The sequence below is a fragment of the Monodelphis domestica genome, chromosome 2 (assembly GCF_027887165.1).
Source record: "Monodelphis domestica isolate mMonDom1 chromosome 2, mMonDom1.pri, whole genome shotgun sequence".
Taxonomy (NCBI): domain Eukaryota; kingdom Metazoa; phylum Chordata; class Mammalia; order Didelphimorphia; family Didelphidae; genus Monodelphis; species Monodelphis domestica.
The window spans coordinates 411,356,827-411,383,040 of NC_077228.1; the positions used below are offsets into that span (position 1 = coordinate 411,356,827).

Sequence of the window (26,214 nt, forward strand, 5' to 3'; positions counted from 1 at the left end):
AGCATTTGAACTCAGGAAGGTGAGGCTTTCTGACTTCAGGCTTACCTCTCTATTTACTGCACCACCTAGATGCCCTATTAATGTGGATACTCTTCCCAATAGTGCAAACTATAATCCAGGCATAACTTTTCTACCCATGAAACACTTGTCCATGCCCTCCTGTACTGTCTTAATTCTTTTCTTTCTTTAAAAAAAAACACTCTTACCTTCTCTCTTAGAATCATTACTAAGTGTTGAATCCAAGGCAGAAAAGTAATAAAGACTAAATAATTTTGGGTTAAGGGACTTGCCCAAGGTCATATAACTAGGAAGTGTCTGAAGTCAAATTTGAACCCAGGACCTCCTGCTTCTCTGTCCATTGAGCCACCTAACTGCCCTCCTAATTCTTTTCCCTTAAAACTACCCATTCAATTACTTCTCTATCTCCACCTCCCAACAAAGGGTGCTCCTGAATGGTGTTCAAATCCACTCTGATGGCGTGGAATGAAATTAGAAGCTTACAGAAAAGAATTGTAATGGCACATTCCCATGATCTATTCTCTCAAACCTTGCCTAACTATAAGGCTTCAGAGTTTTCTAGTCCATCCCTAAGGGCATTGTGAGCTCATGAATTATTGTCCAGTCTACTTTCTAAACAAAGGGGCTTTAGCTCACTATTCAGATATTTGGATGAAGAAGCAGACTTCCGAGCCTTTTGAGGTCTTCTCCTAACAACAACAAAAAGATTGGCTCGAGGTATGTCTTAGAAGAGGAACTGGAGAATTTACAAAGTTCTTCTATTTGTCTCTCCTCCAAGCAGCCAATAAATAAATGGTTTCATCCTATTAAAAATATGGAAGGGAAAAAAAAGATGAATACAAACAGTAACCTCTACCTCCATTCTCCCCTGCTGCCTTCACAGAGAAAGATGTAATTGTGCACTTGGTCCCTGGTGTCCACAATATTTTCCTTGGGTCCATTTTTTGAATATGCTTTTTGCACAAAGCCAAACTAATGAATAGGGAAGTTAAAAAATATAATCAATGTGTTATATTTATGCTGTTGTAGATTTTCCAAACACAGGGAAAACAAGGGATGGGTGAATGGAAGCAAATTGGCCAAAGTGAACAATTTTTTTTTTGGCATACAACCAATGTAAAAAGGGACCATGGATGTCTCTATTTGGCCAAAAAAAAAATGAATATGGAAAAAAATATATTTGAAGGAAATATCATCATAACTAAATAATATTTATTGAGCACTTCATATGCAGGGCATGTACTTGGTATTTTGTTTACAATCTCTACTTTCTAGCTCATATCCTAAATAAATATCTTTGTTCTTTTGAGTCCCTTCTCACATTTAATAATTTCAGTGAACATAAAATATATTTTTAGTTTTCTCAATTGGCCTATAAATATTCTGTCCAATAGAAAGCTAACAAAACTTCTAATTCAATTTTTCTACCTGAAAACAAGATTACCATCCAAATAAAAGTGGGTAATAAAGGCACCAATGTGCCCGACCTCATCAGATATTGTCAGAAATCCATTAGAATTCTGACAATGAAGAAACTCGCCTAGGATGAAAGGGATAGAACATTGGACTCTGTCCACTGAGTCACCTAGCTGGTCTCCTAATTCTTTTCCCTTAGAACTATCCTATTGATTACTTCTCCTACCTCCATCTTACTACAAAGGGAGCTCCTGAATGGTGTTCACCCCCTCTGAAGTTGTGGAATGAAGTTTTGAGAGACCTGCGTATGATTATTTATCCCCTCTCACTTCCTCGTGACCATAGACAGTCACTTATGGACAATCTCTATTCTCATCAAAGTTTCCTCATCTATAAAATAATGCCTGTGGTTACTTATCTATGTCCCAGAGTTGTTATGAAAGTTAAATGAGATAATGTATTTTAAGCACTTTGTAAAACTTTAAAATACTACATAAATGTCAACCAGCATTGAAAAGCTTGGGGAATGACTCAAATATTCCCTTATCAAAGTGAAATTGACTTTGTCCTGGAGCAAGTGTTCATTTCATACTGCTACTCAGTTTGTATTGACTTGGTTCCTGGATCTAATCTTTCATTCTATGGGAGTCCACAAGAGTTAGGGCTGGGTGTTGTTTTAAAAAACATTTTTTTAAAAAGGAAGGGATGTAGTCTAGAGGGGTGTCTTGGGCCTTTGGTATGAAGAGATGGAAAGAGAGGAGAAACCCCCTACTCCACAAAGTGGGGTACAGGGGAGACAGCAGATGTAACAGGTTGGCTCAAAGAGAGGAGAGGGGTTTGAAGATTTTCCCCCTTCTGCCTTCCCTCCTTAGCTAAAGCTGCTTTCCCCAATTCGCTCTTGTCCCTCTTGTGCCCCCTCCACTACTTGAGATCAAAAGGTTTCCCCTTGATCCATTCACTCACACTCAGCTTGGGGAACAGATAACTTTTAATGTTAACTCAATCAGGTAATACAAAAGGAATTAATGAGCAGGGAAGAATGGGAATAGGAAAGTGGGAAAAAGGGGTCCCTGTCTCTATCTAAACCCTTTTCCTCCCTCCTTGAGTTTGGGGGGAACTCAGGCCTGAGTTCCTGAGCAGCCTGAGCCCCCCTGAGAGAAAGACAGGTTCTTACCCCTGGACAACAGGAGTTGAAGTAAAGTCTGCTCAGTTTTCCCTTCAGAAAGTCCCTTCAATTGGGAAGTGTTGGGGGAAGGATTTCTAGTCACCAGCCGGAAAAGTGGGTAACCCTCAGGAGAAAGTCTTTTTCCACCTTCTCTCTTCAACATCTCCAGACGGAGCGACCCTCACTGCTCTCCCAGCCAGAGTCTTCTCTCCTTTGGAAATTCACTCCTGGGGCCCCTCCCCCATCAAGGTGATCAATTTAATATACTCTTCAGTCTGGCACTTTTGCTCTAGTGCCAGCCTCTATCACAGTGTCCTACCATATTAGAACAGAAACAGTAGTAATGAAGGAAAATCTAGGCTTGCTGGGATAGCAGGAAGAGAATGCTGTCACACAACCTCAGGAAAATATTGTGTGATACCCAGTTTCTGTTTAGAGCAAATCCTAATCTGACTCTTGTTAGCAAATTAAGTGTATTTTCAGAAGGGTGTGTGTGTGTTAGAAGTTTGGGCATTTGCAATTTTTATTATTTTCCTGTAAACCTCACCCTAGAATGCTGTTGTTAATGTCCTCTTTCCCCACTAATTTGGCCATGTCATCCCAAGTATGAGTATGTTTTACTACTGCTAAATTGGAACCATCTATAATGAATTCGAGCTAGCCATGCTGCATGGCACATTCATTCAGTTCAGATGGAAAAATAGGCCAAGACCTTGGTCTTCCCTTTAGATTCAAGGACCTTAACCTAGTCACCATACACTTTCTAATTTCCTTTACCTCTGATTTCCATTCTCATCTTACCCTTCTGTTTCACTTAAAAATCACCACCTTTTCCACTCATCTTTCCAATTTCAGTTTTGTACCTGAATAAAGCAATATGTCCATTTAACCAGAATATAATATAAAATATGCAAGGAATCATAAGTGCATGGATAGTTCAGAAGGGACAGGTTATTTCTCACTTGAAACATCAAGGTGGGAGAGGGAGTCAGCTAGATGGCTCAGTGGATTGAGAGCCAGGCTTAGAGATGGGAGATCTTTGGTCTCAGATACTTCTAAGCTGTATGACCCTGGGCAAGTCACTTAATCCCATTGCCCAGCCCTTACTGTTCTTCTGCCTTGGAACCAATACATAGTTTTGACTCTAAAATGAAAGATAAGGGCTTTTATTAGGAGGAGGAAGAAGAAGAAAGAAGAAGAAAGAAGAAGAAGAAGAAGAAGAAGAAGAAGAAGAAGAAGAAGAAGAAGAAGAAGAAGAAGAAGAAGAAGAAGAAGAAGAAGAAGAAGAAGAAGAAGAAGAAGAAGAAGAAGAAGAAGAAGAAGAAGAAGAAGAAGAAGAAGAAGAAGAAGAAGAAAGAAAGAAAGAAAGAAAGAAAGAAAGAAAGAAAGAAAGAAAGAAAGAAAGAAAGAAAGAAAGAAAGAAAGAAAGAAAGAAAGAAAGAAGGAGAAGAGGAAGAAGAAAAAGATAAAGGGGGGAAGAAGGAGGAGAAAAGGAAGAGGAGAAGCTGAAGAGGAGGAGGAGGAGCAGAAAAATAGAAAAAAGAAAGGCAAGGAAGCTTTGAGCCCAGCTTGGAAGGATGAGATGAGAGAGCATGGGGTTAGTAGTAGTAGTCTCTCAGTAACCAAGGATGAGGATTGTCTTTGTGTGTTTTCATCTATGATAGATGAGTGTGCACAAAGACATTTGTGCGTGAAGGAGATTTAAGTGGAAAAGTCAATGCACAGAAACAGTCCCACTCTCTCAGCGTTGGAAGCCTGGGTCCAGTGGCACGAAAAGTCGTTACACCTGGAGACTTACTCAGCTGCATTGGATGGCTGTGTTGTCTTTTGTGGTCCAACAAACCCTAAGCAATCCACAATGCTTTGCTGCGTTGCCCTCTCAGCTGTTGAACCTTCTTATTAGTTTCTTCCATCTGTTCAGCTGAAGCAGTCTTCACATGCTGGGTGAGCAAAGCCCTAGTTCACCAGGGGTCTAAGACCCGATGGCTACTCTCACAAGGTTTAGCGGGCCTGTCGAAGCTGCTTCCCGGGGTGTGGCCGCTGTAGCATGCTAGCAGCTACTAGGAGCATGGGGTTAGGAGAAGACTATTAGGAAAAGTATGGAGACAAGAAAGTCTGGTTCCAGGGCAGTTTTGTGAAGGAAGGGCCTGTATCTTATCTAAACTTGGTATCTTCCCTGGTGTCTAGCACAGTGCTCTGTGCTTAGCAAATGAGCTTAATAAATATTTGCTGAATGAATACAGTAATTCAGATTGACTGGAATCAGAGCCAGAACTCAGAGTAAGCAAGGTAGGCAGCTTGTTAGGAAACAAAACAAAAAGGAGTTGTTCAATAAAGGGTACATTTTAATATCATTTTAAATAAATGCACAAGTTAGTGCCAAAAAGTACTCTTTTGGCCTTGTTTTGTAAGAAGTCAAGTCATATGTGTTACAATGATACCTTATAAAAACTATTGCAGAGAGTAACAGCCCAGGAAGTCGAATTTCCAGACCATGTGGGTTGTGATGTTCAAACACTGGCTGGGGGATTTTTAGACTCAGTCTTGTCTCTGACTAGAGTATGGGGTGAACAAAAGAAAGGAAGAACCTAAGAGAAAGTAGGGACAAAACGATTATCCTATATGCCAAACTGCAGTTAGTGAAATGTTTTTGGTTTTGTTCTGAGCAATAAAATCACATGAGATATGCTTTCAGAGGATTAATCTACAGCAATCTATAGGATGGATTGGAATAAGAGAAAACACTTTTGCACAGGAGTCCCATTCCCTGAAACATAAACTCTCCTAATTTCTGACTCTCAGAATTCTTTTGTTGTTGCTGTTCAGTTGTATCCTATGCTTTGTGACCCCAGTTGGGTTTTCTCAGCAAAGAAAATAAAATGGTTTGCAATTTCCTCCTCCAAGTTATTTTACATATGAGTAAACTGAGTCAAATTGGGTGAAGTGAATTTATCCAAGGTCAGAGTTAGTATCTGAGACCAGATTTGAACTCGAGAAGAGGAATGTTCCTGACTCCAGGCCTGGCACTCTATCCACTATGCCACCTAGCTGCCTCCAATTTAAAGGGATCCAATGTAATTGATGAGGTGCTTCAAATAGTTTACATAATGAAATTTATATAATCAAATATGAATAGCTGTGATGTTTGTGGAATGGATTCTGCTGATGTTTACAGTTAGGCTAATAAGAAATATATTTTGCTTTTAGAAGTTTTGTGGTAAAAGGGAGAACAAAGAAAGTAGTGAGGGGAAGTTTGTGTTTTTTCATTTCTTTTTTTGTTTTCATTTGTTTCCTTTTGGGTTTTCTCTAGTTTTGTTTTATGATTAGAGAGACTTAAGTATTTAATACCGAGAAAGGAATGCAACAATAAATTTCGTGAGTGAAAAAGTCAAGTAAGAGAGAGGAGAGAATAAAATCTGGGCTATAGATGCACCATGAACAAAGTTCCACCTCTGAACATAAAGTCTTTCCAGATTCCCCTGACTTCTAGTGCACATCCTACAAAACTCTTTTATAAATATTTATTATATGTATGGAGAGAGAGAGAGAGAGAGAGAGAGAGAGAGAGAGAGAGAGAGAGAGAGAGTGAGACAGAGACAGAGACAGAGACAGAGACAGAGACAGAGACAGACAGACAGAGACAGAGACAGAGAGAGATGGGGGGGGAGAGAGACCAAGAGACAGAGAGAGATACAGGGGATCCCAAAAGACTTAGCACAATCTTAAACTTTGATATCTTCAGAAATAGAAATGCTACCAACTTATAAAACACATTTGAAAGGCTAATTACTTAAATTTTGAAAAATATTGATGTTTCCCATTAAAATTTAATATAAGCACCACCTTTTGCCATTCTAGTTGATTTCCTAACTTGTAAGGACTTTCATTAGCTACTGCTCATTGATAGGAAGGATTGTAAACTCAGCCATAAGAACATGTAAGGAATGAGGTTTTAATGCATATATGACTGTGTTGATATCACCCCATAAGAAAGCATCTATGAGATACAGACCAAGTGCCCCAGATGAGCCAAGTGAGCAAATTTTTACCAGTCCATCACTGTGAAGCAGTGTTATCCAGAAAAAGTCACAAAAGACAGGATGCCCCGTCTTGTTAAAATGAGAAATGTTAGTTTATTATCCAAAATTCACAAAATAAGTGCAAAAGAAATATATATAATTTGTTTATATATGATATATAATCAAACTTTCAAATTATATTTTTGTAAATTTATAACATTTATGCTTCTGAAGCTATTAAAGCTTTAAACTGCACTAAGAGTTTTTTAAAATTGTTTGTTACATTAAAGTTCCCAGATATCTACTCCCCTTCCTTCCTCACACTACAGAAGGCATGATTTGAGTAGGTAGGTAGATGGATAGAGAGATTGATGGATACATAAATATGTGTGTATATGTATATAATATATGTGTGTGCATGTATGTATGTAAATATAAAACTATGTCTTGCTTATTTTTATTTATCAGTTCTTTCTTTGGAGGTAGATATTCACAATTATTCCTCAAAGAATATTTCTGTTGCTGTATATAATGTTCTCTTGATTTGGCTCATTTTGGTCTTCATGATTTCATATAGTTGTTTCCATGTTTTTTAAAATTAATCTGTCCAACACATCTTAATTCACAGTAGTATTCTATCATAATTGTATGCTCCATCTTATTTCACCATTCCCTAATTGGTGGACATCCTCTCGATTTCCAGTTCTTTGCCACTACAAGAAGAGCTGCTATAAATATTTTAGAACATATAGATTCTTTTCCATTTTCCCTTGATCACCTTGGGAAACAGACCTAATAGTGGTTTTGCTGGACCAAAGTTTTATAACTTCTAGGGCATAATTCCGGATTGTTCTCCAAAATGGCTATATCAGTTCATAGTTCCACCAACAGTGTATAAATATCCCCATTTCTCCATATCTCCTACAACATGTCATTTTGCCCTTTTATCATTTTAGACAATGTGAGAAGTTTGAGATATTACCTCAGATGTCTTAACTTGTATTTTTCTAATCAGTAATGATTTGAAGCCTTTATTTTTCATTGGGCTAAAGAGTTATATAGCTTTGATTTTTTTCATCCAAAAACTGTCTATTCATATCTTTTAGCCACTTATCAATAAGGGAATAGATCATATTCTTATAAAAGTTGGCAAAGTTCCCTAGATTTTTAGGACACCTGAACTTAAATATTTACTTGTTACCTTATTAGAATTAAGAACATGAGAATTGTTTCATTCTTTATATTTGTATCCCTAATCACTTAACAAATGCTTGTTGAGTGACTTATTTTATATATGCATATATAGACATATATACATAAACACAACATACATGGTCCCCTCAAATTAGAATGTAAGATCATTGAGGCAAAGAACCATTTCTTTTCTTATTTCCCTAAATCCTTAGCACAGTTACTATATATGCTTACTAAGTGGATTTTGATTAATGGATGGAAAGGCAGAAAGAATATGAGATAGGGAAGAAAAGGGAAAATGTGAGAAGATGCAGATGTTTTAAGGTACAGACAAACAAAAGTAAGGAAAGTACACATTTAAAGCTAAGATTTCAATAAAGAAAGAAATCTGTTAACAGGGAATCTGATGGACTAGGGGATTAGGAGAGTGAAAGAAGACTGGAATAGCCACTGTGTGTAATATGATAGGGAGTTAATGAGATGATTGAAAAGACTGCCAAGAAGCAGTGAGGTCTCAGCTATGGTTGACTAGCATGAATTTGTAATAGATCCAATAAGCCTGGTTTGGCGACTTCCTCCAACAGTGCTTGGATGGCCTGGAGTGTAGAGAACAGAAAGTGGGAGTTTTCCAAGACCAAGGGCTGGCAAGGTTGATATGGTAGAAGGTCAAAAGGGTAAGGGTTTCTAGAGTACTGGATAGTATCATTGACATGTCTGACTAGGAGAGGGTGTCCAGTTGGGTGGGGTAGCAAGTAAAATCAGAAGATGACTGAAACACTGAAAAAATAGGGAGAAGTTGATAGAATCAAGGTTTTGATGAGATTGAAGGGAAGGTACAGCCAGAACAAGGGGAAAGTGGGGAGAGCCAGTTAGATGGCTCAGTGGATTGAAAGCCAGTCACAGAAATGAGATATCCTAGTTCATATCTGGCTTCAGATACTTCCTAACTATGGGACCCTGCGCAAGTCATTTAACCCCCATTGCCTAGCCCTTACTGTTTTTCTGCTTTAGAACCAACATGTAGTCTTCATTCTAAGATGGAAGATAAGGGTTAAAAAAAAAAGGAAGAAGGGCAGTAAGTTATAATTATGGAGGAGAATTTCCAAGTTTGGTATCTTAAAGGTGTCTCAATTCAGAGGGATAACAGGGTCCAGTTTAGCTGAATAACAATGTAGTTAAGTAGATCAAGAAACTCTGAAGTTAGGTCACAGATATCTTTTACCTCTCTAAACCCAAAGTCCTACTTGCCAAATCCTGAATTTGAGACCAAACCTTGAATCCTGATCTTCTTGATGGGAACTTGGCTGGGAGTCTAGTTGTATGTACAGATATTATGTAGAATGGACAGTAATTCTGGTACTGAGCAGGTCAAAAGTTATTTTACATAGTCAATGAGGAAACTATGATGGTCTACTTAAAGAATCCTAAAAAATCAACTGAAAGGCTAGTGGAAATAATTAACAAATTTAGCCAAGTTGCAGAGTAAAAAAATAAATAATAATATAAATCATCAGTATTTCTATATATTTCTAGCAAAACCCAACAGCAAGAGTTAGAAAAGGAAACTCCATTTAAAACCACCCTAGACAATATAAAATACTTGGGAATCTATCTGCCAAGACAAACACAGGAACTATATGAACACAACTACAAAACACTTTCCACACAATTAAAACTAGAACCAAATAATTGGAAAAACATTCATTGCTTCTGGGTAGGACAAGCTAATATAATAAAAATGACAATCCTACCCAAATTAATCCACCTATTCAATACTATACCTATTAAATTAACAAAAAAAAAACTTTTAACTGAATTAGAAAAAATTATAACAAATTTCATCTGGAAGAACAAAAGATCAAGAATATCAAGGGAAATAATGAAAAAAATATGAAGGATGGTGGTGTAGCAGTCCCAGATCTTAAACTGTACTAGAAAGCAGTGGTCATCAAAACAATATGGTACTAAGAGACAGAAGGGAGGATTAATGGAATATAGTAGGGGTAAATGACCTCAGCAAGAAGAACTCACTATTTGACAAAAACTGCTGGGAAAATTGGAAAATGGTATGGGAGGAATTAGGTTTAGATCAACAGCTCACACCCTATACTATGATAAATTCAAAATGGATAAACGACTTAAATATAAGGGATGAAATCATGAGTAAATTAGATGAACATAGAATAGTATACCTGTCAGATCTGTGGGAAAGGAAGGAATTTAAGACCAAGCAAGAGATAGAGAACATTACAAAATATAAAATGAATGACTTTTATTATATCAAATTAAAAAGGGTTTGTACAAACAAAAGTTACTTTACAACTACCTTTTTATGAATGCAAAACAAGCATCTTTTAACTACAGCAACAAGCTGAACATATACTGTTCTTCAGCTTTATAATAATTGATTTCACCTTGCATATTACATAGAAAGTTTGCCTTCCTAAAGGAATAAAATTCATGCATTCCAAAAGACTAGAACAAAAGGAAAATAGATGGTTAAGTATAAGTGGTCACTATTTCTGTTTGAAGACTACTCTGTTGTTTCTTGATAGCATTAGGCAGGAGAGGGAACATGCTTTATTATTTCAAATGGTAGGCACTACAAGGGCCACTAAAATTGTCCAAATTATTGAAAGCATGGAAAGAATTGTGGAGCACAAATTCTCTTTAACTGGACTTGTATCTATAGGAAATAAAGCCAATAGCAGCAGAATCTTTGGATGTGGAGTATGATTCAAGGAGTGTTTCCAAGACAGAATGTTTTCCCCTTCAAATCAGCTGGCAACATCCAAACTTTGTCATGGTATTATGTTTCCTTGAATGTATAGTTACCCATAACATAAATAAACGTGTTTTATTACTTCCCCAAATTATTTCAATGTGTCAGGTAGGTTTTCAGTTCCATTAAGCAGTCATTAGGACAGATGCATACAAATGAGTTTGGAGATCTAAATAAAATTAATTCATTTATCAGAAGGCAAAGGCAACAGTGATAGGAATTGCTACTCTAACCTTAATTCTGACCAGTCAATTGAGGCAATGAAAAGTACTGAAAACTTGGGGGGAAATGATCATATCATTTTTGAATTTATAATAGTTAAGGAGAAGGAAAATTGAGTATAATCAGACAGGTACCTCCTATTCTATGAAAGCAGATTTTACAAACTAAAGAATAGCTGTAATACCCAGAGAAACTCAAAGAAAGAAAGAAAATGTGGCTCAAGAGCTACATTATTATTTTTAGAGCTGAATAAAATCTTAGAAATCATCTAATTCAATATTACAATTGAAGAATATTACAGGTGAAGAAAAGGACCATTAAAGAGGTTAGATACATTCTGACAATACAATGGCAGAGGCCTCTGATAGAGAAAATAAAAGGAAAGGAGTCTAAAGGAAACAATGTGGCTACACAGGAAGAGTTTATAAAAAAAAAAAAAGATATACAGAAGAGAGAAGGCAGCAAAGACTGCATAAACCTGAGAAACTTAACTTGCAAAGAGCTGAGGCTTGCAAGACACAATAAACACTTCTAAAAAAAAAAAAACAGGTCTCTGGGGGCAGCTGGGTGGCTCAGTGGATTGAGAGTCAGACCTAGAGACGGGAGGTCCTAGGTTCAAATTTGGCCTCAGACACTTCCCAGTTGTGTGACCCTGAGCAAGTCACTTGACCCCCATTGCCTAGCCCTTACCACTCTTCTGCCTTGGAGCCAATACACAGTATTGACTCCAAGATGGAAGGTAAGGGTTTTTAAATAAAATAAAATAAAAACAGGTCTCTTTTTAGTGATACTCAGAGTTAGAGGAATAAGAATGGGACTAGAGAATCATCAAAGAGAAGTGACTTTCTACTCCATCAAAAAAGTGGCCTTCAAACTATGAAGTGTAAAACAAATATTATGAAGAAGAAATTAAAGCCCTAAAGAGACTAGATCAGAATAGGAAAGGCTTAGACAAATTACATACCAGGGTGCTAAAGGAAGTGGAAAATGAGATTACAGAACTGGGTAATCTGAGAATTCATGAAGCATGGGCAGGTGCCAGAAAACTGGAGAAGGGCAAAGGTCTCATTCTTTTTTTTTTCCCCCCAATGTGAGGGAAATGAACTCTGGAAACAGCAAACTGGTAAACTTGATGTCAATGTCTGGCAGAATTCCAACAGATCTTTAGATCGATGTGTTGTAACTACCTAAGAAGGGAAGTTATATCACTAGGAGTCAGCACAGATTCGCTGAGAGTAACTTATGCCAAACTAACCTCATTTCCTTTTTTTGATAGAGTTATCAAACTGGTGTGTCAAGGGAATACCACAGATGTAATGGATCTTGAGTGAGTAATTTGACAAAGTATCTCATGTTGGCTTTATAGGGAAAATATAAGGGGGGAAAGCTGAAGCATGGTACAGCTTATACTTGTTCATATTTTCCCTATAAAGCTAATATGAGTACAGTACAGTTAGGTGGAATCGCAACTCATTAAAATTATTGATTAGTCACTTGATGTCAATAATAATTACTGGCATGCCATTAATACATTATTTCTCTTGATTTTTATAACAACCTTATGAAAATAGAATCATCATTATTATCTCCATTTTACATAGAAGTCATATATTGAGTCATAAACCTATTGTGTTCCTGTGGAGGAAGTCAAACCCAGACCTTTGTCATTCCAAAGCCAGCCCTCTATCCACTATAATATAGTGCCTTTCAGTATTAGGCCATAAGGTTCTTGCTTGGTCCAATCCTTTTTGATGTTCATCGGATCTATAGATGTCACAGAGAGAACTAAGACAGTTAATTTTGATAACTGGATCAAAATGGAAGACTAAAACCAACAGGATTAAATATGAGTAATAAATGTAAAATTTGACAATCAGATTTTTTAAAATTACATAAATGGAGGAGATATAGCAAGTTCAAAGTGAACCAAAAGCATGATTAAATTAGCTTCTTAAAAAATCTATGTCAGCCTTAAGCTGAATTGATAGAATAATATTGAGGTCAAGGGAAATAAAAGCTACATCATTCTCTGCTCTGAAATGTCATGTAAAACTCTAATCAAACACAGTTTAAGAGGGAAACTGACAAACAAGCACCATGGAAAACCAGAAATTGACATTGTTTGGAATTCTCAGCCCAAAGAAGCCTCATTTTAAGCTGGAAAATATCTTAAGATATGTGGAGAAAATGTACTAGATTTATTGTGTTGTTCCAGGAGGCAGAACCAGGACTGCTCATTACGTAGAATACAAAGAAGTTGACTTAAATTCAATAAAAATGAGGAACAGTTTTCTGACACTAAGAGTTGCCCAGGCATGGAAAGGGCCACCCTCAAAAAGAAGAGAGATCCACGTCTTTGGAAATATTCAAGCCAAGTCAGGATGATCACTGGCAGCAATTCTGTAGAAAAGAGTTTGGATCTGAGTTGAAAGATGTGCCAGATGCTCACAAAGACCTCTCCCAACTCTCAAGATTCCATTTAAATGTACTTTTAAAATCTGGCTTCGAATTATGTATTGGTTTCCTTTTTCTTAAAAGGAAACACTTAGACCCTTAAAGCCTCAGTGCCACACAGCAGAGATGACCTGCTTTGAAAGAACTTCCAACTAGTTCTAGGTTCAGTGAGGCCTCCTCCTGTAAGTGTGGCTGCCTGACAGTACTTCTCCATTCTGCAGACTTGGCCAGGCAGTCTTCTGAGAACAGACTCTCTCATGGGACGTGGAGTATTTCCTGCCGCTGATCAGCAACATCTTTTCTTGCAGTATTTTGGCAGGTTTGTCCTTGTTCCCAGCCAGAATCAGGAAGTTCAGAAGCACATGAAAACAAACAATACATTTAAAAAATGTTTCATTTGACTTATTCAAAGTTCAAAAAACAAGAGTTTCTAATTAATTTTCATTTTGCTCAATTCATTATACCTGATAGGACAATTTTTTTTTTTCCCAACTGATAATGTTTAGAGCAGTCAGTGATTTTGACCAGGATTTTCCCTGGAACCACATCAGCTGCAGGAAATAATTAGGCAGATCATTAGTGTGTTTGCAAAGAATTTACAGGTGACAACATGACCTGGGAAGTTGATGTAGGCAATGTTCTAGTTATTTTATAATTTTTGTTTTTAAGGTTGTGATTAAGGCTAATATTTCTTTTCATGGGTAGGTGGAGGAACTATAGACAGAAGGAAGGAAAGAAAAGATAATGAAAGCCTGGGTGTCCATGGATAGGTTTTAGGGGTTCATGAACTTAGATTTTTACAAATACATTTTTATTTCAGTACAACAGGTTTACTTTGTAATGCCGTGTGTTATATTTTATGCACTTAAATTAAAAAAATTTTAAAAAGGGGTCCATAGGCTTCACTAAACTATTAAAAGTATTCATGGCCCAGATCCAGAATAGGTTAGGAACCTCTGTTAAGCTGAAATCATTCTAAAGTTCCAGGTAGTCATTGTCAGTTTGTTATCCATAGTTCTACAACCATGGAAATGCTTTGGGGGTTCTAGCCAGGTAAGGATGAAATACAAGAAGTTGCTAGATCTTTAAAATTGCTTCAGACTTTCCAACAGTGTCAGAAATAAGAAGTTGCCTAGAAAAGAAGGCAAATCCAGAGTGAAACTATCTCACCTCAGGATCTCATCCAAATAGGTGGTCCTTCAAGATGATTCCCTGACATTCACTGTGGTATCACTCTATGCCCTTGAAATCAGGCTAACATATAGAATCTGAGCTAAGAATCACAGTAGCCCCAGCTATGGCCACTCTATGTTATTAAACAAATATGGATATTACAGAAGTGGAACTCCTTTTCTCCCATCTCTATCCTCCTGAGGGAAAGAACAGAAAGAAACAGAGCCCCAGGACAAAAGAGTAATCACCCATAATCCACATTGCATGACAATTTGAAGAATCATAGTGTTAGAAAGGTAATTTAGGAGAGGAATTTATTCAGGGCAGAGACATACTCCCTTCTGGAATCTCAAGCAAGACACAGAGAAAATTAGGCATGCTCCCAGAAATAAAGTCAGTGATTTGTTTTGAGATTAGCCGGATGACTTCATTAATACCTTAAGATATATTTCACATTCCCAGAGGGGATTTTTTCCCTCCCTTTTTCTTGTAATCTTCTCCATCAAAGAACATACCTCTATGTTCTCCTGAGTTCTTTTATAATTCTTGGAAGGAACTCTCCTTAATCATTCCTACTGCTTTATTCAATATCCTTTTTTTTTTTCATTAGACTTCTGCACTCCCAATGATTGAGGCTTATTTTTCTCTCATTTTCCCTCTGGAAAAAAACATCCATTTGAAAAAGGGGGAAATGGGTGGCATCTATTGGCTCTAGTCTGAGAATCCCCCTTACCTTGCTTAGAAAAGTCTATACCATTTGAAGGAACAGTTCTCACTGATACACTGTCCTAACCCATATAACTGACCCTGAATGCATTTAAAGTCATTTGTACCACAGTGTTTAATAAGTCAAGATGCTGATTGCAAAATGATTTTCTCCAGTCTTTCTTAATTTTGTGACGTGTTTCCCTTTATTCATGTTTGAGTTTAAAACAATATTAATGGGGCTTTAAGTGATTCAAATAGTTATATACATATGGATATATAAACTCACGTGCTAGGAAATTATTTTGTTCTTATCCCCAATAGAGCAGGCTCTGTGCTAGAGGCACGTAGCTTCTTTTACTGCAAACAGAGCTCTCATTGAGAGCCTGGGAGCACAGCACTGATGAAATCAGACCAAGAGACCTGAAGCTTCAGACTTGTTCAATAAATAATCTTCAGTGGCCAGGTGTGCTCACCAAAGTGAAGGAGGTTTCATGTTTATCTGGTGAATTTAGAGCAATCTAATCAACCAATTTAAGTAACTAGGAAAACCATAATCCACAAAGTCTCTGTCTCAATTATCTGTACTGGTTGACTAGACTGACCTATAAATTCACCAAACAATTGAATTACACAGCCCTCCTCTTTAACTTAGCTGAGTAGATGAGATAAGAGAAAAGAGATCAGTTTGCAGACCTTGGAAGTGACCAGCTGGAATTTCCAGTTGTCAGTCTAGGAAATGCCATGTATTACAATGCTAGCTTATACTTACAAAATATTCTATGGTTATGATGTATTTTTTTTGTAATATAATCTCGTTTGGTCCTCTCCATTAACACCATGTGGCACATAGTATTCTAGTCTGAAAAGCAGAAGCCTGGTTATCTCTCCATCATAACTCCAACTTAGAGGGTACAATCATGAAATCTAAGACTGACATATAAAACTCAAAGAAATCTATTTCCTGGGAAGCTGTCAGCTTCTATCCCATTTGTCCAATCTTTTTGTGATTTCATCTCTCTGATATTACCACTACTATCTTATTTTCTTAGTCCTTATGGGTCTCCATGTTGAATTTCAATCTTCTCTCCTCTACCTCCAGGATGTGTTAAAGAATTCTTTACCCTTCCTTCTTCGTTGCACAAAGCCAGCAAGCACTCAGGAGTGACTGGTTCATCCCCCCCCCTCTCTCTCACCCCTTCTCCCCACCCTGAAATGACCTTGACACCATGATTGTGGCCAAATCCTGGTTCTTGTCATGTGGCTGATGTTTCAGCAACTGTAAGTTGTCATCACAGCCGCAGTCTCCACCCTTGCTGACAGTTACATAAGAAGCCACATAAACTTCTGTTACCTAGTACAGGCTTTTATTAAACAGAGACAAAGTGAGATGCCAAGTGGGCAACAGATCCTTGCAGGAAATATGTCCCCTGGGAAGTCGAGTGGCTGCCTCCAGCCCTAGGCTCTAAGGAAAATGCAGCTAGCTCTCCATATAGCTTTGCAACATTAAATATTCCAGGGTGATATGGTGTCTCTTCAGCCTGAAGGGGCAAGAGAGAAATAGCCCTGTCAAAATAAAAATTCTCCTGCTGTGGGTTTGATTTTGGAATACAATAAGTACAGACTGGAGAATACGACTTTCGACTGTCAACACTTCCTATCCTGCTCCCACAGAACTATCCTTTTGCCAGAAAAAGTTCCTTAAGTGAAAAGAGGGTTTAATGAATATTCAGAACAATTGTTTGGCTTGGATGCAATGCCTGGGATAAATCAATGGGTGGCCAGGAAGGTGGGCCAGTAAAATCTTTTCAGTATAATGCCACTTGTCCCTCTACTTGGATAATAACTCAGTGATAATTGTAACATTTATATAATGCTTACTGTGTGCCAGACACATTAAAATTATTCTTTTATTTGATTCTCATAATAATCCTAGGAGTTAGGTGCTATCATTATCCCCATTTTATACATTAAGGAAACTGAGGCAGGTAGAGATGGTTATTACTGAACAATTCCATTCTCTTGGGTCTCTGAAGGTACTTAATATTCAGAGATAGCTCGTGAAAGAAAAGAGACATTTACACTTTTTTAAATTTTATTTAATTAATTTAATCAATTTAAAACAATTTTCCTTGATTATAAGAATCATATTCTTTCCCTCCCTCCCTTCCCCCCACCCATTTTGGTAGCTGACATGCAATTCCACTGGGTTTTACATGTGTCCTTTATCAGAACCTATTTCCATGTTGTTGATGTTTGCACTAGGATGATCATTTAAATACAAAACTATTGCTTAGAAAGGCAATGGGGGGAGCAGCTAGATAGCTCAGTGGATTGAGAGTCAAAGTTCTTGGGGAAGTAGTCATTGTCTGGAGAAGAAATCCTCATGCCAGAGATTTCTCAGTGTGGCAAAGTGGCAGTGGAAGTTCAGAAAGATTCTAATTTATGAGTTCTGTAATATATGTACCGAGTAGAGAAGTCTGAGCAAGGAAAGTTGACTCACTCTCCCTGTTTCCCAAACTCTAGCCTCAGCCTTCTCTGTCTCACTCTGTTGGAACAAGATCAAGGATAACACTCATAAGGGGGCTTTAAGGTAGTCTGGAGAAAAGGTATTATGTTTTGTTTTGTTTTTTAAGATGGGGAAAAATTCTTTTGCCCTACTCTGTACAGAAAGTATGTATATATACATATATGTATGTATATATACATATATATACACATATATGTATGTAGCTATATATGAGTGTATGTATTCTGTCACATTCCACACATAACTACTTAGGCAAACATATATATGTATATATACATATGTGTATGTTTCTGTTTGTATGTTCCTATAGGGACATAGGGGGAGCTGGGTGGCATTTTGGGTAGAGCAGGTCCAGAGTCAGGAAGACTCCCCTTCCTAAATTCAAATCTGGCCTCGGACCTTACTAGCTGTGTGACCTTGGACAAGTCACTTTACCTTGTTTGCTTCAGTTTCCTCATCTGTGAAATGAGTTGGAGAAGGAAATGGCAAACCACTCTAGTGTCTTTGCTAAGAAAATCCCAAATGGGATATGATTGGGAATGTAGATTCTAAAGGATCACACTGGTGAAATTATCAATAATGGGGAAATAGGTCTCGATCAATGATACATGTAAAACCCAGTGGAATTGCACATCAGCTACGTCCGGGGAGTTGGGGGGGGAAGAGGGGAGGAAAAGAATATGAATCATGTAACCATGGAAAAATGCTCTAAATTAATTAATAAAATAATTTTTTTCAATTAAAACAACAAAAAAAGAAAATCCTAAATGGGGTCACAGAGTCAAATGTGACTGAAAAATTACTGAATAACAACAAATATATGCATAGATACATATAAGTGAGACACCCTCGAGTAGCCAAACCTTGGAGTAATAAGAACGGAGATTCAGATCCTCCCTCTGACATCTGTTAGCTATGAAATCTTTTTCTAACACACGGGAGGTACTTAGTAATGCTGAATGAATGAATACACTTAAACTCTTACTGCCCTTGTCAATGTTTTAATATTTTAAATTACAGACAAGTCAATGCTCTATATCAGTTGGGGCAATTTCCACTCTATCTATTCCCTAGAGAGATGAAATCATAGGTTAGAAACACAAGCAGTTTTCAAAGGTTAACATGATTTTCCTCATTTATTAGGGTTATTTACTTACATTTCCCAAAGAGCCTACTTTTTCTCTTGAGAAGAGATGGGAATATGGACTTTCCGCTCTTTGCCCTTTGCTTGGTCCTGTTTTTCATAAACTATTAGAGCTCAATCAGACATGGAAGACGCCAAGACATCCACTGCATCCAGGGTCATTGCCAGTCATGTTGACTTGCCACTGGGCTCTGATGACTGAAAGAGATAACAAGGTTGACAGTCTGCCTGACTTAAATCCAATTCACCCATAATCCAGACATCACCTTGGGAATGTCACTGGTCTTCTTAGAAGATGAAGAATGAACAATGACAACCACCATATTTTGAGGAGAGAGTGTAGCTTCGTGAATAAGAGGGCTGGACTTCAAGAGCAGAAGATCTGAGTTTAAACCCTAGCCCCGACTCTTTCTGGCTATGGGACCCTGTGCAAGTCATTCAGTCTCAGTGCTATGGGGACAGCTAACTCTTTAAGGTTAGAGATACATATGAATACATATACATACAAATGAAATCACAAATCCAGTCCATATCCTTCTTATGTTCTTTTAGTTCATTATATAAAACAGTATATTGACTAAATTATAAATTTAAAGATAATACAAATTTGAAACCAGTAATAAATTCACGAGGAATAATCTGGCTCTCTGCTCCATGAAGACATCTATTCATATGATACTTTAACAAAGAACAGTGGCAACTCTAATGCTTTTATTTCCTATTGGTTAGAATTTGGCTTCTTTGACCTCTGGCGACAATGCCATTCGCTTGATGAGTTGGAGTATTGGTAGAGTGAAAATGCATATCCTAGGCAGCATTTTCAAGCATTTATTGTTTGTTTTCTAGGAGATGTACGAGTAAGAGGTCAGACAGGGGTTCCTGCAGAACGCCGTGGCTCCTATCCATTCATTGATTTCCGCCTTCTTAACAGTGAGTAATTAAATATACCTGGAAAGAAAGAGGTTTTTTGGGGGGAGGGGGATGATTATTTTCCTCTGAACTTCAAAGGTTTTCTGAAGTTTTCTGTCCTTAATTTCCTTCCTTCTCCATATATCTCCTTCCATTGTGTCTGTTTCCTACTTTGACAATTAATATTACCCTACACTAATTCTTAGAGCTGTTGGTGTGGACTAAATGAGTTATCATGTGTCAAATTACTTGGAAAGGTTACAATGCTTTATAAAGATGAGATGGCTATTATTATTACTACTTCCTTGAACCACTGAGGAGATTCGAAGCTATTCTTACTTCTAAAATCCTGCAGAGAAAATATTCTGTAGCTTTCTTTGACAATTTATCAGTTTCACTCATTTGACTTCCGTCTGAACTAAACTCTCATATTGCAGTTTACCTGCTTTCCATAAAAGACCCTCATCATAGTTGGTTTATACAACTCTATACCATCTCTTTTCCTTCATTCTGACAACCCCAAACATTTTATTTTTTACTTTCTACTTTCTATCCTACCTCCTCCTTTAATTTTTTTTAAATTTCCCTCTCCCTTTACTTTTATTGAACAATTTGGTTTTGTGCTTTTACTTCATAATTCCATCATTTGCTGGTTCTATCAGGAACCACTAAACTAATCATTGCTCTATATGTAAATATCTTCTGCCCCAAATAACTAATTTCAACTTTGAGCTTGAGAGGAGAAGTAGATACATTTCAAGAATTGCTTTAAGTGATAAAAAGAAAAGTCAAAAACAATTATCATCGCTCAAGGAGCTTACATTCTAATGGGAGAGACAATATATGAAAAAATGGAACATATAAGACAAATGCAAAGACAATGGAAGAGAACCTTTGAAGGAAGAGCAGTGATAGCTGGTAAGAATAAACAAACAAACACAGGAAAGAGGCACTTAAGAGCTGAGTCTTAAAGGAAGCTAGCAGCATTCTAAGTATGAAGAAATATCCAGCACAAAGATATGGTGATGGGAGCTGGAGTGTCATGTATGAGAAACAGAAAGAAAAGTAGTACAACTAGATCATAGAGTCTGGGGAAGGGAAAGGGTAACAAACATCTGGGCACCATGCTAAGCATTTTACAAATAAATATTTGATCATTTGATGCTCACAATAATCCTATGAGGCATATACTTTTATGATGCTATTTTACCATTGAGAAAAGTGAGGCTAAGTGATTAGATTTGAGCTTGGGTCTTCCTGACTCTAGCTCAACAAACATGTGTACTATGCCATGTAGCTATCTCCTATATATGGATGAGAGAAAATGATTTAAAAGGTAGGAAGGAACTGGGATGGGTTATAAAGATTTTTAAATGTCAAATGGAGAATTTTATATCTCATCATGTAGGTAGTAGTCACTAGAATTACTGAGTAGGGGAATGACACAGTCAGACCTATGGTTTAGGAAAATAATCTGGCAACTAAATTGGAGAAGGGAGTAGGAAGAGATTTAAGACAGGGAGAATATTGGAGTAGTCCAGGGGAAAAAAAGATGCGAAGGGCTTTTGGCAGGTGTATGAATGTAGAGACAAGGATATATGTGAGAGACACTAGAGGGGAAAAAAATTACAAGATTTGGCAACTAATTGAATAAATTCAGAAAGTGAAGAAGAGTCCAAGATGACTCGAGGTTGAAAAAGAAAGTATATCTGTAAGGATGACAATGCCCTTAATAGTATTAGGGAAGTTGGGAAGAGGAAAAAGATTGCCAAGAAAATGATTAATTTTATTTTAGACCCACTGAATTTGAAGTGCCCATGGGACATCCTATCCTAAATGGTTAACAGATTGTGATACAGAATGAAGGCTTAGTAGAGAAACCAAGGCTGCATATATAAATCTGGGAATCATATGCATAGAAATACTAATAGAACCCACAAGAGCTAAGGCTAGAACCAAGGGAGAGAGTATAAAGAGAAAAGAGAAGAAAGCCCAAGAGAAATCTTTAGGGCATACCCACAGTTAATTGGGTATGATGTGCATGAAAGTCTAAAAAAGAGATGAAGAAAGAGCTATCAAGCTGGTAGAAAAAGATCCAAGGGAGATAAAAATCATGAAAACTCAGAAAGAAAAGAATATTCAGGAGGATAAAAGGAATGACAATGTCAAATGTTAAATAAAGGCCAAGAATGGTGAATGTCTAGAGTAGGCCATTAGATTTAGCAGTTAAGAGATCATTGTTAACTTTGGAGAAGGATGCTCCAGTTGAATAAGGCATTTAGAAGCCAGATTATAGAAGTTTAGAAACAAAAGAGAGGAAAGGAAGTGGGGACCACCAGTACAGATATTTGTTTTGTTTTTCCAAGAAGAAGGGAAGATAGGTATAAAATGATAGCTAATAGTATTATCTAGTAAGGAATTTTTTTTTAAGGATAGAAGAAATCAGGTATGTTTCTAGGCAGCAAAGAAAGAACTAATAGATAGGAAGATAATGAAAATTAGAGAGTTGGAGAAATGATGGGAAGTAATCTGCTGGAAAAGCTGGGAGGGGATAGGATCCAGAAGTGGAAAGGCCATCTCACCAAGAGATTGGAACAACGGAAAAGGTAATGAGCACTGTTAGAGGAATGTGAGATGGAGAGAAAAGAATAAGAGGGAACTTTCAGCAAATGTAGTGCATATGGACTATGTGTATAGAATGATAGAAAATAGCTTTTTTGGAACACAGATCAAATTACAGGTCCATATATTTCTAAGCTATTCATCTTTAAGTGAAAAAAATGATATAAGAAAAGCCTACATCCCTGGAACAGACTAAGGGACTTAGAATCCATGAATAGATTTTAAAGGGTTCATGAATGTGGGTGAGGAAAAAATTTATACTATTTTCTAATTAAAATTTAGCATTTCCTTCAGTTATGAATTTCAAATTATATATTTACATATACGTGTAAATGTACGTGTAAATTGATTCCACATTTATATGTAAATTAAATGTTATTTGCAGGTAATATGAATTACAATTTTACATTTTGTGTATATACATTATATTGTACATTGTGTGTTTATATATGTGTACTTGTACATATACATATGTCAATGTTTCTTAGAAGAAAAAGGTTCATAAGCTTCACCAGACAAGAGTTCATAACATAAAAAAGGTTAGGTTCCCTTGGCCTAGAACATAACTGGAATTGGTTTATTTCAAAGCCATTTTCAGGAAGCAAAAAGGGAGAAAGGGAAAATAAATTGATAGACTCTTCACAAACTATTAAACATAAAATTAGATAGTCCTCTTCCAGTTTTTCAAAACTGGCCTGCTAACATATAGAGCAGAATATACAACATATAATAAATGGAAGCATTCTCTAAGCCCTTATGTGTACACTATGAGGAGTTGCAAAACCCTTTGAAATTTTCACATTTTGAAATTTAAAAATCAGTCCAATATCTGTAATTTCATTTTTTTTGAAAGATGATAAAGGTAAAAGGCTAATCATTTTATACAAAATAATTTCATGTAATGTATAATCATTTAATATTATATTTAAGCTGATGTTTATTTTATTATCAATTTAATGATATATAATAAATTTCTATAAAATGCCATCATATATTAATGTTTTATTAAATGTATTCATGTTTAATATTATATTTGTACTATACTTATATTTTATGTTACATATAATATATTAATATTTATTTATGATTTTTATATAATTCTGTATTATTAGTTATAGATTCAATAAAATATATTTGTATTTTTATTTTATATAATTATAATTTTATATAATAATCATAGTGTATATAAATTATAATTTATATATACATATATTACAAGCTTCTAGAAGGCCAGCTCTGGCAATGCACATGATAACAGCAAAAAAGATAGAAGAGCAAAAAAAAAACCCCAAAATTTGGCCCTCTAGTAATCTAATTAGCCAATGAGAATATTTAACCTATCTTCAGGTTCTTCAGCTCCTCTCTTCATGCTAAATTTGACAGATAGTGCTGAATGTCCTGCAAGTAATGGAAAGTAGTTTTTACAACAATTATTTTGTCCCTCTTTCCTTTGTCCCCTAGAAGCTAAGTGCTTTTGAATCTAGTAGTTTACTATGGGTCTCCGTACAAATAACTGGCTGTACATGGATGATGTGTACAATGGTTGCCTCTGTGTTTGTCTGAGGATAACATATCTGTGAAGGTACATTTGGATTTTTTTTTCTCTATGAGACTATAAGTTCCATGAGCACAAGACCATGGTTTGTTTTTATTTTTATCACCCACATCCCCCAAGTGCCTCATAAGCATTAAATGGAAAAATGCATAAACCACTAAATCTGGAATCAGGAAGACCTGAATTCAAACCAAGTCTCAAACACTAGTTAGCTCTATGACTCTGGGCAAATAACTTCTGTGTGCCTCAGTTTTCTCATCCATAAAATTAGGATAATATTAACACCTACCTCTCAGGGTTGTTGTGAGAATGAAATTATGCTTGTATAGGGTTTATCACAAAGCCAAACATATCACAAGTACTTAATAAATGTTTATTTCCTTCCTTCCTTCTTTCCTATACTGAGTGCATCTTCCACCTTTGTTTCTTTGTGCAGGCCATTGCCTCCACTTAACTTGCCCTTTCTCCTCCTCTCCCACAATTTATGTCTCTACCATCTCCAAACACCAGTTCAAAATTGGATTCTTCTTCCAAGAAGCTAACCCTGATTAACCTTACCACGCTCTGATTACTCTTTCACTTAAATTTCACAATTAAATGTTGACTTAATTCTGTTTTAACTTGAACTCATTTAGGAAGTAGAAAGGTCTTAAGTCTTCTAAGGAGTATGTGTATTCTGTGCAACTTCACCTAGATTGCCAGTTTCTGTAGAGCAGGGAACCCTACCTTCTATTTCTTTGGTTACCAAACTCCTTCATAGAGCCTTGTACAGTGCTCAGTCAGTAAATGCTTTAAAGAAGTCATATAGAATATCAGAGATGGAAAGTCCTTCAAAGGTCACTGAGTTGACATCCAATCTAAGCAAAAATTCACTCTTGGCTGTCTTTAACAGGTGGATATCCAGCCCCTACTTTTAAGACCTTCAATGATGGGGAATTCAGTATTTCCTGAGACAGCTCATTCCAGTTTTAAAAAACACTGTTAGGAAGCTTTTCCTCATATCTAATAAGAATCTGCTTCTTCCCAATTTCCATTTCTAGTTCCTTAGTTCTGCCCTTAGTGGCCAAACAAAATAATTCTCATTTTTCTTCTGAAATCTATCCATTCCCAGTTCCCCTGCATGACGTATGTTCCAGTCCTTTTGCTAGCCCAATCACTCTTTCTTCTCTTTTTCCTCATATATCATTTTGTTTCATTACATTATAATGCAATTATTTCTTGTAGTTATCATTGTTTGTTTCTCTCCCTTCCACTAAACTGTAAGTTGAGGAAGGATATTGTCTTATATAAATTTCATATTCCTCCCCCCACCAACCGAAACATAACCTGATGTTGTTTAGACAGTAGGCACTTCATTAATTTTGGTTGCTGGACATGCTCTATTTCCTTCCAAAGATGTGATATCCCAAACTGAACAAAATAATACAAATATCATTTAATGAGAACAGTAAAGACTATCTCATTCCTTGTTCTGGACATTGAGTTTTTACTAATACAGCCTAAACCTTTTTATTTTTTATTTTTTTGGCTTCAATGTCATGCTTAGTATGTTGACTAATTTTAAGTATGAAGTTCACTTAGCTTTCATATTCACTAACTGTTCATATTGCCAACTTGTTGACTGATTAGGTACCGGGTCCAAAGAAGCTTAAATGAAATAGAGCTCAAAGGTCTTAAGGTCCTAGCTATTAAGTAATGGGATTGAATGGGATTATCTCTGAGATCTTTTCCAGATTTAAAATGTTCTACAACTCCAAAGTAATTTCTGAAAGGGTTTGTTTTTTAAGGGAAAAAAGGCATGAACCACATCTAAATCACCTGATTGGCTTCAAAGGGAGGGATTTTCCCTCTTTTTCTGTTATAACATTTTCCATTTTATTGGCAAGTTGGAAAGACAGACAGTATATTACAAGGAAAAACTAAGGTATTTATAATATAAATTCCTTTCTGATCTACAGAGACAACTGGCGTTAGACTAGTCATTTAAGGGGACCATTTTAGATTTCCATTCACCTTTTGACAATAAAAAGGGGTGTGTGTGTGTGTGTGTGTGTCTGATGAATGCATTCATGCTACTAAAAGCATTTCTTCTAGCCCCAAACCCAGACACCTCTGGCTTCCATTGTATTTTATGACCTCAATTCTTGATATATGTACTGATAGACAAACTCAAGTATTCTGTCCATTTCAGCTACATATCATAGTCTGAACAAGGGGCATTCATCATGGACAGATGGACTCATTTAAGAGATATAGAGATCTTAAGTCTTTCAAGGTGTGTATTCTGTTCAACTTCAACTAGATTA

General features: G+C 36.6%; 1 protein-coding gene and 1 long non-coding RNA gene across 5 annotated transcripts in view; one reads left to right on the forward strand and one right to left on the reverse strand.

The window, feature by feature from the left end:
• PDE7B (phosphodiesterase 7B) overlaps positions 1-26,214 on the forward strand; it is a 461,779-nt gene that overhangs the window by 340,103 nt on the left and 95,462 nt on the right. For all 4 annotated transcript variants that reach the window (XM_007484607.3, XM_007484606.3, XM_007484605.3 and 1 more), the window contains one exon: positions 19,669-19,752. In XM_007484607.3, the coding sequence (XP_007484669.1) occupies positions 19,669-19,752 (84 nt within the window). The remainder of the gene's footprint in view (positions 1-19,668; positions 19,753-26,214) is intronic.
• LOC103106321 (uncharacterized) overlaps positions 11,564-26,214 on the reverse strand; it is a 36,844-nt gene continuing 22,193 nt past the window's right edge. Inside the window, exons 2-4 of the long non-coding RNA XR_008916684.1 lie at positions 18,836-19,020; positions 14,959-15,101; positions 11,564-13,596 (exon numbers count right to left, since the gene is read on the reverse strand). This is a non-coding gene — a long non-coding RNA (uncharacterized LOC103106321). The remainder of the gene's footprint in view (positions 13,597-14,958; positions 15,102-18,835; positions 19,021-26,214) is intronic.